The sequence below is a fragment of the Thamnophis elegans genome, chromosome 2, assembly GCF_009769535.1.
Source record: "Thamnophis elegans isolate rThaEle1 chromosome 2, rThaEle1.pri, whole genome shotgun sequence".
In the NCBI taxonomy this organism is placed as follows: Eukaryota; Metazoa; Chordata; class Lepidosauria; order Squamata; family Colubridae; genus Thamnophis; species Thamnophis elegans.
Window position 1 is genome coordinate 171,492,303 of NC_045542.1, and position 18,799 is coordinate 171,511,101.

Here is an 18,799-nt window from a genome sequence, read left to right on the forward strand (position 1 = left end):
ACGTTCAGGTAAGACCAACGTCCTTTTTCCAGAGTGGGAGGAGGGAATGGTCACACGTGGGACATACCCAAGCTAAGGTCCCAGGGAGGGAGAACAGAAACTCTAGGGCCCAAGGGGAGCCTCCGCTGCCACCCCCTGTAGTACCCTACGACCGAAAGACGCGTCCGCAGATGCAAAAGCATCCAGACGATAATGTCGGATGAACGAGGTTGGAGTGGCCCAGGTAGCCGCCCGGCAGATGTCTTCAAACGGGGCCCTCGTGGCCCACGCTGCCGAGGTCGCCGCGCTCCTGGTAGAGTGCGCCATGATGCCCGACGGAACCGGCCGCCCTGAGGCCACGTAGGCCTCTGAGATGGTCTGATGCAGCCAACGGCCGATGGTAGCCGAGGACACCCTCGAACCCAGAGCTCCAGGCAGGAAGGAGACGAACAAGGCCTCCGACTTGCGGAAATCCTTGGTCCGCCGGAGGTAGATCCGCAAGGCACGGCGGACATCCAGACGATGCCAAAGACGCTCCCTGTCAGTGGACGGACTCGGGCAGAAGTCGGGCAGGACGATCTCCTGAGCCCTGTGAAAGGGGGTATTTACTTTGGGGACGAATGCCGGGTCAAGGCGAAGGACCACTCTGTCCTGGTGAAAATGACAGAGGTCGTCCTTACAAGACAGGGCGCCCAGCTCGGATATACGCCGGGCGGAAGTGATGGCCACCAGGAAGACCACCTTCAGTGATAAGAAGCGCAAGTGCACAGAGCGGAGAGGTTCAAACGGAGCTCCCGTCAAGACCTTGAGGACAAGCGGAAGATCCCACGTGGGGAATCTATGAACGGGGGGAGGCCTGAGATTTGCCGCCCCCTTGAGGAACAGCTTGACCAGAGGAGACTGGGAAAGAGAAGAAGACCCCGCCCCCCCCAAGACCGAGGACAGAGCCGCCACTTGGCGTCGCAAGGTGTTTTGCGAGAGCCCGTCCTCCAGGCCCTTCTGAAGGAAATCCAAGACGTTGGGAATGGTGGCTCTGTCGGGAGAGATGCCCTTGGGGGAGCACCAGCGGACGAACGCTGCCCAGGTGGAGTTATAAATGCGGGTCGTTGAGGGACGACGGGCCGCCTCGATGGTGCGAATGACCCCGGAAGACAGATGAGCCCCCCTTAGAAGCCACCGTTCAAGAGCCAAACGGTCAGCTGAAGCCACTGAGGCTCTGGGTGAATCAGGGCCCCCTGCCGTAAGACCACCTCCCCTTGCGGAATCCTCCACGGGGAAGTCACCGACAGCTGAACCAGGTCCGCAAACCAGGGTCTCCTGGGCCAAAATGGGGCCACCAGAATGACCAAGGCCCTTTCCGTCACCACCTTCCTGACGGTCCCCGGGATGAGCGGAATGGGGGGAAAGGCATAAAGAAGGCCCGGGGGCCACCGGCTCCTGAGGGCATCTGTGCCCTCCGCCGAGCTGGATTGGAAACGGGAGAAGAAACGCGGGAGTTGTGTGTTCTCGGGAGACGCAAACAGGTCCACCCGGGGGGACCCGAACCGACGACAGATCTCCCGGAACAGCGACGGGTGGAGTTGCCACTCGCCGTTGTCCAGAGTTGCACGACTGAGCCAGTCCGCCTGGACGTTGGAGAGTCCCGAGATGTGCTCCGCCACCAGAGACTGCAGGTGTTTCTCCGCCCATGACCCCAATCGCAGAGCCTCCAGCCAGAGGGCTCTCGAGTGGGTCCCGCCCTGACGATTGATGTGCGCCTTGGTGGCCACATTGTCCGTCAGGAGGAGAACATGACTCCCTTCCACCGAGGAGCGAAAGTGACTCAGTGCCAGACGTGCGGCCTTCAGTTCCAGCCAATTGATGTTGTGACGGAGGTCCGAGGCCGTCCATCTGCCCTGAGCCATCCGAGAGCCCACCAGGGCCCCCCACCCGAACAGACTCGCGTCCGTGGTGACGGTCACCCTGCTCGGCTCCCAGAACAAACACCCCCGCCGGATGGCCGGGGAGAGCCACCACGCCAGGGATGCACGGACTCCCGCCGAGATGCGGAGAGTCTGAAGGGAATTGCTCATTCGTCCCCTCTGATAGGGGATAAGCTCCCATTGAAGGGGCCGAAGATGGAGCCTGGCCCATGGGACAATCCCTATGCAAGAGACCATCTTGCCCAATAACTGCGACAGAGAGAGGATGGAAACGGAGCTCTTTGTGCGAATGCTCTCCGCCAGCCGACGAAGGCTTACCTACCTCTCCTGAGACAGACGCACCTCCCCCAACTTGGAATCTATGACTGTCCCCAGATGCAGAATGCGAGTGGAAGGAGTGAGATGGCTCTTTTCGAAGTTTACCGAGAACCCCAGGGCCTGGAGGCTCCGAATGGTAAGCCGAAGATCTGAAACGGCCTGAGACAGGGAGCCCGCCTGAAGCAAGACATCGTCTAAATAACATTGGAGGCGGACCGGGACTGATCTCAGATGGGCCGCCAGAGCAGCCAGGACCTTTGTGAAGGTCCGCGGGGCCGAGGCCAGGCCGAAGGGAAGAGCCCTGTACTAGTAATGGTGGGACCCGTGGGAGAACCTCAAGAACCAGCGATGAGCGGGCAGGATGGGAATGTGAAGATAGGCCTCCGTGAGATCCACGGAGGCCAGGAAATCGCCTTTTCTGATGCCCTGAAGGATGGACTTGAGCGATGACATTTTGAACCGCCTGTAGACCAGAAACCTGTTCAGGCGCTTGAGGTCTAGAATTGCTCTCCAACCCCCTGTGCTCTTCGGGACCACGAAGAGATTTGAGTAGTGGCCCAGGCCCCGTTCCCCTGCGGGAACCGCCTCCACCGCTTGGATTTCGAGGAGGTGGGCGGCGGCGCTCTCGACTCCGGGATGGAGGGAACGACCGAAAGAGATTTGGAGGAGTGGAGAGAAATTCTAACCTGAGCCCGTAACGAACCGTGGCTCGGACCCAGGCATCCGACGTGATGTCGTCCCACCGGTCCACATAAAGAGCGAGGCGGCCGCCGATGGGATGACTCGGGTTCGAGTCACTTCCCCCTGCGGAAGGGACGGCCGCCTCCCCCACGAAAGGGCCGCCGAGCCTGGCCCTGGAATCGGCTCCTGTCCTGGAAGGGCTGCCCCAAGAACTGCCTGTCAGAAGAGAAAGAAGAGAAGCGCTGGTTATAGCCGAAGCTAGGGGCCCTATACCGTTGCCTACGGAAAGGACGTGACTTGTTCTCGGCCTTCTTAGCCGTGGAGGGGAGGACCTTCTTTTTGTCCTTATCCTCCACTAGGATGCGAGTAAGGGCCTCCCCAAAGAGATCGGGCCCTTGAAGGGGGCAGCCACCAAATCCCATTTCGCTTTGTTGTCCATTTGCCAATGGCGTAACCACAGGAGCCTACGGGAGGTGACCGAGGTGGCCAGGGCGCTAGAAGCAAACTTGAGAGACCGCCTTCTGCCGATTACCTCCCTTCGACCGATTAGATCGCACAGACTGAGCCTCCTCCGGATTCCATCTGCCAGTCAATGTCGACTGGCGACTACACGGAGGAGAGCCTTTTCTGTTGCAGCTCCGACCCTGTGGAACGATCTCCCCGTCGAGATTCGTACCCTCACCACCATCCAGACCTTCCGCACGGCCCTTAAGACCTGGCTCTCCCAGCAGGCCTGGGGATAGGTTTTTAATTTACCCGCCCGAGTGTTGACTGTTGAATGCAAGTTGTGTTTTATTATTTTATTTTGCTCACTCACTGTTTGTCTTTTGGTATTGCACCCCTTTCCCTGTGATTGTAAGCCGCCCTGAGTCCCCTCAGGGAGAAGGGCGGCCTATAAATCTTAATAAAATGTAAAAAATGTAAAAAATGTAAAAATGTAATGTAAACTTGACCGTATCCAAGGTCGCGTCCGCTGAGAACTGACACGCTGCCAGAATCTTGACCAGATCCTGATGGATCCGGTCCTCCTGTATGGGAATGCGTGCCTGCAGCTTCTTGAGCCACATGACCATGGCACGATTAAAGTATGAAGCTGAGGCCGCCACCTTAATGGCCCACGCTGTGGCGTTGAAGTTCTTCCGCAAAGTAAGCTCTGCGCGCTTATCCTCCGGCTTCATCTTATCTGCCGCATCGCCCGACACCACCGGGGAGGAGGACACCAATGCGGCCACAGGGGTGTCAACCGTCGGGAGCTGAATGGCCTGAGCAAAGGTTTGCTCCACGTTATAATGCCGACGGTCGGTACTACCTGGAGAAGAGAAATTGGAAGGTTTAGCCCACTGGTCGGTCAGAACCTCAAGGAACAAGGGAGGGGCAGGGATCTCTTCCTTGTTGGTGGCCGTGGCAGAGAACATGACCATGTCAGGATCCCTTGGGGGGGGGGCACAGAGGGATCCCCAGTTCCGACCTTGGTGGTGTGCCTCGCCTTATCCAAAAGAACTTTAAACAAGGCGGGCACAAATAGGACCTTGGAAGAAGGCTCCTCCGAAACCGTGGTATTCTCATCATCTGAGAATCCCATCTCCTGGGGTAACTCCCCCCCACCCAGGAAGGAAGTCTCACTGATCATGGAAGGGGAGGAAGCCCGACACTGAGCCCTGTTCAGCCCCCCATGCCTAGAGTAAAGGGAGCCTTTGTCCCGCTGGGCAATGCCCCGAGTGATGGCTGCAGAAATAAGCCTTTTAATCCCTTCAGGGAGATTATCCAGATCCTCCACATCCCCATAAGTGGAAGCCGGGCCCTGGGGGGCCAACCTTTGGGGGGAACAGGGGCCTCTGGACGTGCCCTCCAGAGGATCATCTATGGGGGATGGAGAACGCCCCCTCCTGGAGAAGGCCCGCGACCTACCAGGGGAGCTGCCTGAAGAAGCCGGGCTAAAACCCCTAAGGGGGGACCTCTCTGAAATGGGCCTAAGAGGGGACCTGGATCTGTCCCTAGATAAAGGCTTGGAGGACTGGGCCTGCCTTTCTGCCCTGGCAAAGGTCCTTCCCAGCACCCTATGGCGAGCTGCCTCATCCCTGGAGACAGAACTGGAGGGGCGCCTTGAAGAAAGGGATCTCTGAGGGGGAGCCCCCCTCCCCACCTCCTGATCCAAGGCCTCCTCACTCCCAGTAGGGCCTGCCCCCTGCCCCTGGGGAATCTCCACTCCCTCGTCCATGCCCCACTCACGTGCCTGACGAAAAGGAGCAGGAATCGGCCTCCAAAGTCCCACTTGAGACCGGGGCCTGAAGCCTGTGGGGAGACCTAGGCTCAAGGCCTCTCACTAGGCCGCACTAGGCCCGTCGATAAAGGCCAGGCCTCACGCACGTGGCAGCCTCCAAAATGGCCGCCGGAACTCCGTGCGCGGGAGAAAAGGGCTGGAAATAATCACCAGCAGCCCAGCCAGGCTTTTCTAGCCGGCGTTACTTTAAAATTAGCAGGGAGAGTCACACGGCACACACACACGCTCTCCTCACCCCTGCTCTTTTGTCCCCAGGCAACACAAACAAAGGAGCCTGCAGCGAGGCCCCCTACGGAGCAATCAGCTGTAAGGCGGGCCGCTCGCTCCTCGAGGCTCCGAAGTCACTTGTAACTTTTCTGCTGCAAAAACGGCTGCTTCTAAGCAGCTTAAAGGAGCCGCACCCCCGTACCCGGGGACAGGCGAAGGCTCCTGGCCTGCGGGGGGGAGACTAGTGCCCCACTGGGCCCTCCCCCAGCCGCCCGAGGCAGAGATCTGTCCCTTGGGGCCACAGCAGATCAATTTAGAATTTAAAAGGATTTAAAGTGCCCAATTAGCCAAATAGGAATCAGATTGCATAGAACTCACCAAAAGGAGAAAACAAGTAGAATCCTAACAAACTACTCTACAGAACTTGGACCAGACTGAGAGAGAATCTGGGCTAGCAATGGACAGGCACCGGTATTTATAGATTTCCTCTCAGTCTTGGACCAATCAGGCTGTGATAAAACCCACGTGTGACCATTCCCTCCTCCCACTCTGGAAAAAGGTGCGGGCTATCAAGAGTGAGTCTGTTTCCTGCCTAAAAATATGTTTCTTCCTTTCTGATCCAGGGAAATATAATATTCTGCCTTTTCAATATTTCGCAGGATATTTCATTTTTTCTAGGAGAGAGGTGGGTGCTAACTTCCTACACTTCTTTGGGGAAATACAATATTCAACCTTCTACCTTTTTTAATATTCTTCAAAATATTTCGTTCTCCAGGACAGTGAGTAAGTGCTGAGTTTCTACAAGGTTGATCCCCTCTTCCCCGGTGACAGTCCCACAGATGTCAGAAAACTGCTATCATGTTAGTCCTGCTCTTCATTAGACTGCACCGGGGGGGGGGGGTTCCTGCCAGTTCTAACCTCTTCTATAGAAGGGGTTCCACAAATTGAACCGGTTCCAGCTCCCTCCCCCCGCCCGTCCGCACATCATCAAGATGAAGAGTGAGAGAAGGAATTCTGGGAGTTGAAGTCCACAAGTCTTAAAGCTGTCAAGTTTGAATACCCCTGGGGTTTTTTTTTCTAAAGGGTTAGGGGTGCAAGGGTCTTGTAACTTGAGAGGTTTAAGACTTGCACACTTCAATGCCAGAGTTCCTGAGCCAACATTTTGGTTGCTAAGCAAGAGCGTTGTTAAGTGAGTTTCACCACATTTTACAAGTTGGCCACGCCCACCCAGTCACGTGGCTGGCAAGCCACTCCCACCCGGTCACATGGCCGGTAAGCCACTCCCGCAAAGCAGGCTACACCTATAGAAGAGGTTCTAAAAAAATTTGAAACCCACCACTGGACTAGACATACCCAATTCACACAACCATTTATCCTAAAGTTTAATGTTGTACAATAAAATAACTTTATGCGGGAAAAACAAATGCAGCCTTTGTGTCTAATGTTCTGTACCATGTTAAGAAAAAACCCCAGAATGTCCCTTTTGGGGGAAAGAATGAGTTGAGCCTTGAGGAAGTGGTATGGGACAATTTTCTACGTACCGTATTTTTCAGAGTATAAGACGTGCACCTTTTTTCCTCAAAAAAGAGGCTGAAAATCTGGGTGCGTCTTATACATTGAATACAGCATTTTTTGCCTCCCAAAGCCCCGCGCCCTTCACCAAATTGGCCGCACATACCCTTATGGAGGCTTTCAGAGAGCTCCTGGGGGCTGGGAGGGCAGAAATGAGCAAAAAATGCACTGTTTTTTGCCCCTCAGCTCCCAGCAGCACTCTATAAGCCTCCTTAAGGCTATGCATGCATATTTTTTTTACGTCCCCCCCCCAGCACTCTGCAACACCCCCCCCCCCAAGGCTATTCATGCCTTTTATTTGAAAAAAAAATGAGAATTACATTGATCAAGTGCTGTGCCTGCAGGAACAATGTCTTAAGGTTTGTCAGCGATTTCCTTCTCCAGCACATGGATAAATACACCTGGAAACATCTACCTACCTACCTACCTATTCTCTCTCTCTCTCCCTACCTATCTACTGTATTTCTCTCTCTATTTCTCTCTCCCTCTACCTACCTACCTACATACATATACACACTCTCTCTCCATACCTAATGTATTTCTCTATATATATATCCCTTTATTTACCTACCTACCTACCTACTCACTCTCTCCCTATCTACCTACTGTATTTCTCTCTCTATTTCTCTCTCTATCCCTTTATCTACCTACCTACCTACTGTATTTCTCTTTCTTTCTGTCCCTCTCTATCACTCTATCTACCTACCTACTTTTTTTTAAAAAAAAAAAGCCTCTTCAAAACCTTGGTGCGTCTTATACTCTGGTGCGCTCTTATGCTCTGAAAAATAGGGTAGTTGCAGCCCATTTTGTGTTTTCAATACACAATTCTTAACTGTGACACCAAAACTACAGACGTCCTCTTTCCTTCCACAAGGTGGCAGCACCAAAATGAGTACTGTTAATTCTACACACTAAGCAGAGTGTAGAATTGTTGATTTTCTCTCCCCTCCAGAATTGCAAATCTAGATTCAAATTTCAGACAAGGATCAATTTCAAGAGAACTGAGAATTTCAGTAGTATGTTAACGAATACTGGCAGACACCAGTACTAACTTGAATAACAGAGTTGGACGGGACCTTGGAGGTCTTCTAGTCCAACCCCCTGCTTAGGCAGGAAACCCTATACCACTTCAGACGAATCCAATCTCTTCTTAAAAACTTCCAGTGTTGGAGCATTCACAACTTCTGGAGGCAAGTTGTTCCACTGATTAATTGTTCTAACTGTCAGGAAATTTCTCCTTAGTTCTAAGTTGCTTCTCTCCTTGAACTGAGCTGCGTCAAAGCAAATCAAAGCAGGAGGGGAGAAATGTACTGGAGATACAGTACATGTACTGGAGATACAGGGAGATTTCAACATCCAGGATCTTCTAAAACTTTGTTTCTCAAATGACAACTTGAAGACACGTGGACAAGGTCACAAGATAAAGCCAGATAAGAAATTGCAGAGGGGAGGGGAGAAGTATCAAAAGTGATTAACATCTGGCTCATATCTGAAAGGACATGTGAAAAATAGAGAGAGGGAGGGAGGGAGGGAGGGAGGGAAAGAGAAATAAACAAACAAACGAATGAATGCTAACTCAATTCACAATACTATTTTCTTCCTAATGATTCAAAATGTTGATTCACCTCAAAACAGCTCATCAATCCAGAAATATCTGCATCCCAAACCAACACTTGTCTTAACGATTTACTTTCAAAAGACATTCTCTCATCTCACCCTGTGGTAGCCCTGTCATTAGAATGCAGTTTAATTCTGCCGACTTCCAGGAGTTCAATCCTGACCAGCTCAAGGTTGACTCAGCCTTCCATCCTTCCGAGGTGGGTAAAAGGAGGGCCCAGATTGTTGGGGGCAAGAGGCTGACTCTGTAAACCACTTAAAGCAGGGATGTCAAAATCTCAGCCCACGGGATGGATGCATCACATGCTGGTCATGGTCTCACACGCGCACACACAATTCAGCAAAGGGGGGAAAAGTTGTGTTACAGTCACCTGACAATGACATGACAACATGAGTTTGAGACCCCTGACTTAGAAAGCGCTGTAAGCAATATTTAAGTCTAAGTGCTATTGCTATTTTCTTTTACCATCAACCCCAAACCATCCCTTTCTGCTCTATGGCTACGGTGAACTGAAAAATTGGCCACAAAAACATATGCAATATTATTATTTGATATTTAAGATGTCACCAAACCTTTGGATCTCAGTCACAAATGACAAGGCTCAAATGATCAAAGCTATTAAAGGTAGTTCCTTGGCTTATTTCGCCCAAGATTTTTGTTGCTAAATGAGGCATTTGTTAAGTGAGTTTAGCCCCATTTTATGACCTTTCTTGCCACTGCCATTAAGTGAATCACTTCAGTTGTTAATAATGCAGTTTTTAAATAAAACTGGCTTCCCCGTTGACTTTACTTGTTAGAAGATCACAAAAGGGGATCACATGATCCCAGGACCATTATAAGTATGAGTCAATTGCCAAGCCTCTACCTTTTGATCAAGTGACCATGGAGATGACACAGTGGTTGTTAAGTGTGAAAAATAGCCATAAGTCACTTTTTTCAGTGCCGTTGTAAATTTGAACGGTCACTAAGCAAATCGTTGTATGTCAAGGACTACCCGTAGCTACAAATTTTTAATTCATGCCCCTGCGGCTATGATTGCTTATTGACTATGACTGCTTATTATTAAAAGAAAATGCAATGAAAAAGGCAATAAATCGAATAAATAATTCCATGAAAATACTCTGAAAGTACAGTATATACTGTATTTTCGGAGTATAAGACGCACCTTTTTCCCTCAAAAAAGTGGCTGAAATTCTGAGTGCGTCTTATACACTGAACACAGCATTTTTGTGGTTGCTAAGAGTCGGCCACAAATTTGATCACGCAAAATCAACCAACCAACCAATTAGCCTTGAAGCAATCCAGCAGCAACCGAAGGCAGGACAGGAAGCAACGGATGGAAACTAATCAAGGAGAGAAGCAACCTAGAACTAAGGAGAAATTTCCTGACAGCTAGGAAAATTAACCGCTTGTGGGCGCTTCGCCACTCTTGAGGCATTTAAGAAAAGATTGGACAGAAATTGTCTGAAGCGATATAAGGTTTCCTGCCTGAGCAGAAGGTTGGACTAGAAGACCTCCAAGGTCCCTTCCAACTCTGCTATTCAGTTACAACCGTTTCATAATATATGTTGGTGAAGATTCTCTGTCATCCAGCCAAAGTCGTCAGGAAGTTGAGTTGTGGCAACTGACTCAACGTTTCATTTCCCCTTGATTACAAATGTTTGCTGCTTATCCAAGTAGTTTTTTCCGTCTGACGAGGCTGGTAGGGTGGACTCCATATATGTCCTCTGTGGGGAATGGGCTTCCATATATGTGCACTAAGGGTGGAAAGTCTCATTAGATGAGTAGGCAGAGAATCAGATAACATTGGGAATGTTCCAAATCCTAAAATCCTTCCCCTTATTAAGTGTAGCTTTCCTGTCCCAAAGGAGCAAATTTTTCAGGAGGCAACTGGACTTTCTTGGGTTTTTTTCTTTTGAAGATGTTTCGCTTCTCATCCAAGAAGCTTCTTCCGCTCCGACAGGATGGTGGGGAATGGAAGGATTGATATTTCATGCAAACAGCTGGAACACTTGCATCCTTTTAGAGCAGTGTTTCTCAACCTTGGCGACTTTACGTCCTGTGGACTTCAACTCCCAGAATTCCCCAGCCAGGCTGGGGGATTCTGGGAGTTGAAGTCCACAGGACTTAAAAGTCGCCAAGGTTGAGAAACCCTGTTTGAGAGGGTCGTTGAAGGCCTTGGAGGTTTATCTGTGTCCCCAGGGTTGCTTTCCTGGTGAACCCCTTGAAGTGGTCTTAATCTTCCTGGGGACAGCCCATAAAAAAATGGGGAAGCAGCTCATGTCTGAAGCTCAGGCCTGAGGAGACGGGGGTGCAGCTGGTACATTGTTCCGGGGCCCATGGAGCTCAAAGGGTGCCCATGAAGGGGAAAAGGAGGATTCACTTACTTAACCACCATGTGATTCTCTTAATAACTGCAGCTATTGACACAGGGGTCAAAACACTGACCTCATGGATTTTTGGCAAAGCAGTGCCCCCCCCCCCCGTGGCATGAGGGGGCCACAATTGGGGGCATCACACGTGCATGCGTGGGGGGGGCAGGAGCATGCGGGGTTTATGCATGCATGTGCTGGGGTGTCATGCGTGCAAACACAGGAGGCGGGGCCCATGTGCAGGGGGGGGGCTCATTGAATTTGGGGGGGGCATATTAGTCTCGTTCCAGCACTTAATAATCCTCTCGGTGGAACCTGCTGAAGCCTCCCCATTTCTATTGAGGGAAAAGCTTTCCACTTGGGGGGGTAAACAGAGGATTCCTTCACTCCTCTCTCAAACCTTCCCTGCCCAAAATGTGAACACCGTGGTCCTCAAAACAGCGTCCCTTTTCTTTTCACCGACGAAGCTTACTTGGAAAAGCGTTTCCAAGCCAAAAGGGAAAAGAGAAGCCCAGTTGCCATGATTGCCTCCTCCTTCCTAAGGGTGGGAAAAGGCAGTTTGCCCCCAAAGTCATCCAAGCAAACTCCTGCCAGCTTCCCAACTTCTAGTCTGGTGCCTTAACTATGGGGTTCAGTCTCCAAATTTGGCAACTTTTTAAGACTTGTGGACTTCAACTCCCAGAATTCCTAAGCCAGCCATGGCTGGCTTAGGAATTCTGGGAGTTGAAGTCCACATGTCTTAAAAAAGTCGCCAAATTTGGACACAGAAACACACAGACATCGCACTTGGATTGACTGAGGACTGAGGACCCGGATTGTTGTTGGGGGCGATATGCTGACTCTGTAAACTGCTTAGAGAGGGCTGAAAGCCCTATGAAGCAGTATATAAGTCGAACTGCTATTGCTAACTGCTACTCAATCACACTGACACCCTCCAAAGCTAAATTAGGACACGTGGCTTTCCTCCCACCACCGGAGGTCTGTCTCCAAACATGATCAACTTTTTAAGACTTGTGGACTTCAACTCCCAGGCTGGCTTAAACTAATTTGGGGAGTTGAAGTCCACATGTCTTAAAAAAGTCGCCAAATTTGGACACAGAAACACACACACACCCCGCACTAGGATTGACTGAGGACTGAGGACCCGGATTGTTGTTGGGGGCGATATGCTGACTCTGTAAACCGCTTAGAGAGGGCTGAAAGCCCTATGAAGCGGTATATAAGTCGAACTGCTATTGCTAACTGCTACTCAATCACACTGACACCCTCCAAAGCTAAATTAGGACACGTGGCTTTCCTCCCACCACCGGACGTCTGTCTCCAAACATGATCAACTTTTTAAGACTTGTGGACTTCAACTCCCAGGCTGGCTTAAACTAATTCGGGGAGTTGAAGTCCACATGTCTTTAAAAAGTCGCCAAATTTGGACACAGAAACACACACACCCCGCACTAGGATTGACTGAGGACTGAGGACTGAGGACCCGGATTGTTGTTGGGGGCGATATGCTGACTCTGTAAACCGCTTAGAGAGGGCTGAAAGCCCTATGAAGCGGTATATAAGTCGAACTGCTATTGCTAACTGCTACTCAATCACACTGACACCCTCCGAAGCTAAATTAGGACACGTGGCTTTCCTCCCACCACCGGACGTCTGTCTCCAAACATGATAAAACTTTTTAAGACTTGTGGACTTCAACTCCCAGGCTGGCTTAAACTAATTCGGGGAGTTGAAGGCAGTCCACAAGTCTTAAAAGTTGCTAAATTTCAAGTTGCTAAATTTGGAGATCCTTGAACTAGATCACCGTGGCTTTCTCGGAAATGAAATTAGGAAAGCAAAAAACAACAACACCCGTTTCTGAAGAAAACCGTAGAAAACCACAGGGAAGTGCCTGAGAAATCATCGGAAAGCAAAGGGGGATTTTTACCCTGATTCTACCCTGGACGGGGTTAATTTCTCTTTCTCCTCCCCCCCATTTCCCCCCCCCCCAGAGCCTCGCCTAGCTAAGCACACAATGCCACAAGACCAGCTGTTCCAGCTTCCTCCTGGATCTATTTATTATTATAAACAGGCGGTGCCGGATTAGGAGCCAGGCGGATCTGTAATAAGCGAACAAGATCAACATCTTACGAGGCAAATAAAATGATATATTCCAGGATCCAGCGCTGGGGATAATGGGATATATAAGAACAGCAAGCTCGGATCCAAGGAAGACAATCCCGCGCGCTTCTCCTTCAAGGAAGCTCTCCAAGCAGAGTTTCTCCACGGGTTCTTTGCCTGCATTCACACGGTCGCTCAATAACGGGGGAGGGAGGGGGAGATTGCCTGAATAAATCCCGGCCAGCAAAAAAACACGGTCTGTTAAAAACCCGGCGCGCCCCAAAAAGGGCTTACCGGAGGGGATCCCCAGCAGGAGGAACGTCAGGACTTCCAGGAGCGCCCGGGCAAACTTCATCGCGTTCCCACGCGTGGATTTCTCCTCGGCTCTGAAGACTCTTGATACAGAGAGGGAAGAGACTGGTAGCCAAGGAAGGGCGGACGTTTTAAAGCAGAAAAGTTGCTCCGCCCCGAGCATGAAAACAGAGAGTGAGAGAAACGAAACCAAATTGAGAAAAACGCCCCACCGCCCTCCGAGAAGAATGGAATATCCTGGGGAATATTTAAAAAGGCAGAATATTCTGTTTCCCTGGATGAGAAAAGGAGCAGCTTGTTTTTAAAGACAAAGCAGCTCCCTGCCCCGCCGGCTTTCAGCTCCACGGGTGATGGTAAAAGAGAATTTAATAACTAGACAGATTATTTGGGTCTTAAAGTTTCTTCACCCTGTGGAATGGGAAAAAGGAATGATTACCCTTAAGATTAGTTGCTCTGTTTGCTTCCCCTAACTAAAAGAAATGAAGCAGGATATTTGTACCAATACCCCCTGTGGGGAGGTAAATGAGTAATGAATGTCATGTCTCTGTTTTGGGAGATTGTGTACGAGGTCTACATGACACAGGAAAGGGGTCTACGTGACACAGGGAGGCCAGGTACTTTGGGACGATCAATAAGTTGTCTAAGAGTATAAAAGACTGTAAATACCTGCCATTCGGGGTTCAGATTTTTGCTTTGCGCAAATAAACCTCTCCCTCTGACAAAGAGCTGGTCTTGTCTCATTTTCTGCAACAATGGGATTAAGACATGGCCCTTAGGACAGGAGAGGATTAGCCCTCCACCCATCTCACCACGGGTCAACTGGGAAGATTCCATCACCCAGCAAGGCTCAACCAAGCCTGGGATACAGGACAGCATACAGTGTTGCCCCTGCATCAGAGGAGGTGTTCAGCCGGTTCTGTAGTGGAAATTTTGAGTAGCTGGGAGAACTGGTAAATAAATACCTCTGACAGCCCCCCCCCTCCGTCACCATCCATTCTCTGTTTCCCCCCCTCCCAATTGATGGGGAGGGAATGGAGATTTTACAGTATCCTTTCCCTGCCATGCCCACCAAGCCACGCCCACAGAACTGTAGTAAAAAAAAAAAAGAATCCCGCCACTGCCCTGAATGGCCCCAGGGGAGTCTGACAACCAATCAGAATCCAAGCTCAAATTCAAAAGCCCAGAGAGGGCATAAAAACAGAGCACTCTCAGCATCCCTTCCCTCCCTCCCCCACACCTCAAACCATGTGGTCCTCCTGTCCATCATTAAAAACCATCTTTCCAAGCAGCCTCCGTGTTTCCAGTTGTCTGTCTGCCCACTTGGAACTGAACCCAGATGAACGTTTCTTCCAACAGGGGAAAAACCCAAAATCTCTGTGGTTAAGTGAGACAATTTGTTTAAATGAGTTTGCCCTCATTTTACTTTCTTGCCCCAGTTGTTGAAAGTGAATCACTGCAGGGGATGAGTGGGTGACCTGGGTGTTAAGTCAAGTCCGGCTTCCCCATTGACTTGGCTTGTCAGAAGGTCGCAAAGGGGGATGGGCGGACACCGAGACACTGCAACCGTCATAAATAGGAATCAGTAGAATAGAATAGAAATAGAATTTGCTGGCTGAGGAACTCTGGGAGTTGAAGTCCACAGGTCTTAAAATTGCCAAGGTTGGAGACCACTGCTCTAGGTCACGGGTGTCAAACTCGTGGCGTCACATTGCCATAATGTTTCCCCCTTTCCCAGACCTGGGGTGGGTGCGGCACGGAATGCATCCGGCCCGCGGGCCACCAGTTTGACACCTCTGCTCTAGGTGTTGACAGCTTTTTGTTACAGTCCATCCTTTTTTGGATGTGTGAAGTGGGTCATTGTCCTCAACCCTTCTCTTCTCCCCCCCCCCCCCGGGATGTTCTCTGAGGTTACTTGCATTTCTGCTTTGGCTCATGTCATGTATACTTTTGACTTTTGCTTCCCCAGATGGTTTATTATACTTCCGCCTTTGCACATACCAATAATATGCAGAATAACAGAGTTGGAAGGGACCTTGGAGGTCTTCTAGTCCAACCTCCTGCCCAGGCAGGAAACTCTATACACCTGATGGCGAACCTATGCCACAGGTGGCATGCAGGGCTTGTTCTGCAGGCATGCCAGCCGTCATCCCAGCCCAGCTCCACTGCGCATCCGCCTCCCAGCTCGTCTTTGGGTCTCTGTTGTATATGCACAAGTGTGCACGCACGGGGGGTGGGGTGCATGCGCAGGGGGGCGCTCGCATTGGATTTTGTCACCCTGCACTCCATTTTGCGCCTGGAAAGCCTCCTGCACCAATCTAGAAGCCAAAAATGGACAAGGGGGGGAGAGGTGCATGTGCAGGGGGGTTGCAAAGGAGTTGCATGCACATGTGTGGGGGTGGGGTGCACATGGGGGGGGTTGTGCGCACATGCTGGGTAGGTTGCACATGCATTACATTATGTGTGCGCGCTTTCCACACATGACGAAAAAAAGATTAGCAATCACTCTTCTATATCATTTCAGACAACCTCTTCTAAAAAACCTCCAGTGTTGGAGCCTTCACAACTTCTGGAGGCAAGTTGTTCCACTGATTAATTGTTCTCACTGTCAGGAAATAGGTGTTAATTACGATATTTATAGAATAGAATAGAATACAGGTAGTCCTCGACTTATAACACTTCACTTAGTGACTGCTTGAAGTTACACCATCACTGAAAAAAGTGACTTATGTCCAGGTGTTGTTCCGAACTGGTAGCGAAGTTAAGAGGATTTCGTGCCTGATAAGAGAATACAGAATGGCCGGATTGGAAAGGATCTTGGAGGTCTTCTGGTCTAAGCAGGAAACCCTAGGACCTACTTTTAAAAACAGGATAAATGATAGCGACCCTTTGAGATAAAAGAATAAAATGCAAACATTCAAGCATAAGGAGGGGAAAGCCCAATTCCACCCAGAGTTATGAAATATCAGAAAAGCTTATAAAAAGCATAAAAATATATTATTGTTTCATGGTTTTTATGGATGATATCTAGATAGCTAGATTGATCGATAGAGATAAATATAGATGATAGATAGATAAATCGATGATAGATAGAAAGATAGATAAGATATAGATAGATAGATAGATAGATAGATAGATAGATAGATAGATAGATAGATAGATAGATAGATAGATGATAGATATAGACAACAACAGCTCTTTATTAAGTACAACAAGTGAGGAAAAATCCAGGGAAGATTGAGTCTGACAGCAGCCCTTTTATAGGGCGCTGTCAGACCCTTCAACCAATAGGATTAAACCTCTGGTCCCGCCAGAACAGAGGACCTTGGTGGAAACCATTGTAGTTAAGAGTAAATATCTAACCGATAGATAGATAGATAGATAGATAGATAGATAGATAGATAGATAGATAGATAGATAGATAGATAGATAGATAGATAGATAGATAGATGAGGGAGAGAAAGAGACAGGGAGGGAGAGATGAAAGAGAGAGAGAAATATGTAGAAGATGAATAAGAACAGAAATAGAAAGAAGTTTTGGAATCTTAATCATTTCCTCTTAATCATGCTGACTCAATTTCTGATAACCCAGGGAATTTCATTTTCAGCATATAGAATTGAATTTGAATTTAATTGAATTTATTATATTTCTATGCTGCCCTTTTCCCAGAAGGGACTCAGGGCGGCTCACAACCCAAGTCAAGGGGGGGGGATAGGGGATACAAATAGGGGAAAAATAGACATAGACAAACAATACCACAATTTTAAAAACAACTCAACAGGCACACCATTCAAGCGGGGACAGGAACTCATCAGCCCCAGGCCTGTAGGAAAAGCCAGGTTTTAAGGGCTTTGCGGAAAGCCTGGAGGGTGGTGAGGGTCCGAATCTCCACGGGGAGCTCGTTCCAGAGGGCCGGAGCAGCCACAGAGAAGGCCCTTCTCCGGGTGGTCGCCAGTCGGCATTGGCCAGTGGATGGAATTCGGAGGAGGCCTAATCTGGGGGATCTAATCGGTCTATTGGAGATTGGAGGTAATTGGCAGCACGCGGTCTCTCAAGAATTGGCTTCCCTTCTTCTGAGTGTTTAAATATTTCTCAGTTTAGACTGCATCCCGATTTCTCCTGTTGGCCTCCCACCCTGCCTGACATCCTGCTTAGCTTTTTGAGATGGGTGAAGAGAATCTAAGTGCTGCTAGGTAGCCAGGTCCTTTTGTAAAAAAGGGGATGAAACCATATTGCCAAAGAACTTAGAACACCTGCTTGCTATTAAGAAGGGTGAGTTCCCAAAATTGCAGAACAATTATTTTGACATGTGATTTTTGACTATTGCGGGGCTAATTATAGTCTGATTGCTTTTCCTCCTTCATATTTGTTTCTCTAAATGTTGCTGTGCATTCCCTACGATTATCAGATATAAGACAGACAGACGGACAGGCAGAAAGACATAGAATATAGGAAGTCAGAGTTGGAAGGGACTTTGGAGGTCTTCTAATCCAACCCCCTGCTCTAGCAGGAAACCCTAGAAAAAGCCCCCCCTCCCAAAATGGCTGTCCAATCTCTTCCATGAACACCAGCTGGCAATCAGAAGACACAAGGAAAATTCTTTAATTTCACAGCACATAAGACAGATATAACCATAGTTTCAATTAGGAAAGTGTGACCATCCTAGACCAGGCCAAGTCCAAAAATGCCAGGGAATTTCTAGAATCCTGGCAGTCTCTGACATATCAGCCATCACTAGACACATAAGATTTGAACAACATCTACAGACTATGCAAAGAATAGAAAAGAGGTGCCTCCAGCGAGATTGGCCAAAATATACCCAAATTTATCCCCCAAATATTGGAGATGTAGCCACAAGTGTGGAACATTCTATCATATGTGGTGGACGTGCCCCATCACAAGGAAATACTGGTGCAAAATTCGGAAATGGTTGGAAGAAATTACAGAGCGAAAAATAGAACTGTAACCAGAAGCATTCTCATTAGAACTATTAGACAAAAAAAAAATGGACAAACAATCTCAATTCATAATCATACACATACTCACTGCAGCCTGGATTGCTTTCGCACAAAACTGTAAAAAAAAAAAAATCAATACACCCACAAAGGAAACAATAATTAGAAAAGTACTTTAATGTGCAGAGATGGACAAAATGACAATAGAACTAAAAGAAAAAGAAGAATCGGATTTTTACAAAATACGGAATAAAACTAATAAGTGGCTAGAAAACAGAAGCCAAAATAGAAAATAGGGAATGCAAATATATGGTGATATAAATAATCAATATTATTATAAGTTTCCAGGCTAGTTGGGTAATGAAACGTCTGCAAGGAAACAAGAGCCCCCAGGACCCCGAATCTCTCCTTTTTCTAAATAAATATTTACTTGTTTCAGAAAATAATTCCTAAACTTACTCATGTTTATATAGCCGCCCATAAG

At 49.0% G+C, this 18,799-nt stretch overlaps 2 protein-coding genes across 6 annotated transcripts in view; both read right to left on the reverse strand.

The window, feature by feature from the left end:
* The window catches only part of LOC116503386 (H-2 class I histocompatibility antigen, Q9 alpha chain-like), a 504,076-nt gene extending 490,592 nt beyond the window's left edge, over positions 1–13,484 (reverse strand). For 2 of the 5 annotated variants that reach the window (XM_032209772.1, XM_032209773.1), the window contains exon 1: positions 13,345–13,484. In XM_032209772.1, coding sequence (XP_032065663.1) covers positions 13,345–13,405 — 61 coding nt within the window. In that variant the 5' untranslated portion in view covers positions 13,406–13,484. The remainder of the gene's footprint in view (positions 1–13,344) is intronic. The other 3 variants (XM_032209774.1, XM_032209775.1, XM_032209771.1) reach the window with 2 other exon arrangements.
* LOC116503420 (major histocompatibility complex class I-related gene protein-like) overlaps positions 1–18,799 on the reverse strand; it is a 465,627-nt gene that overhangs the window by 419,841 nt on the left and 26,987 nt on the right. The window lies entirely within an intron of this gene.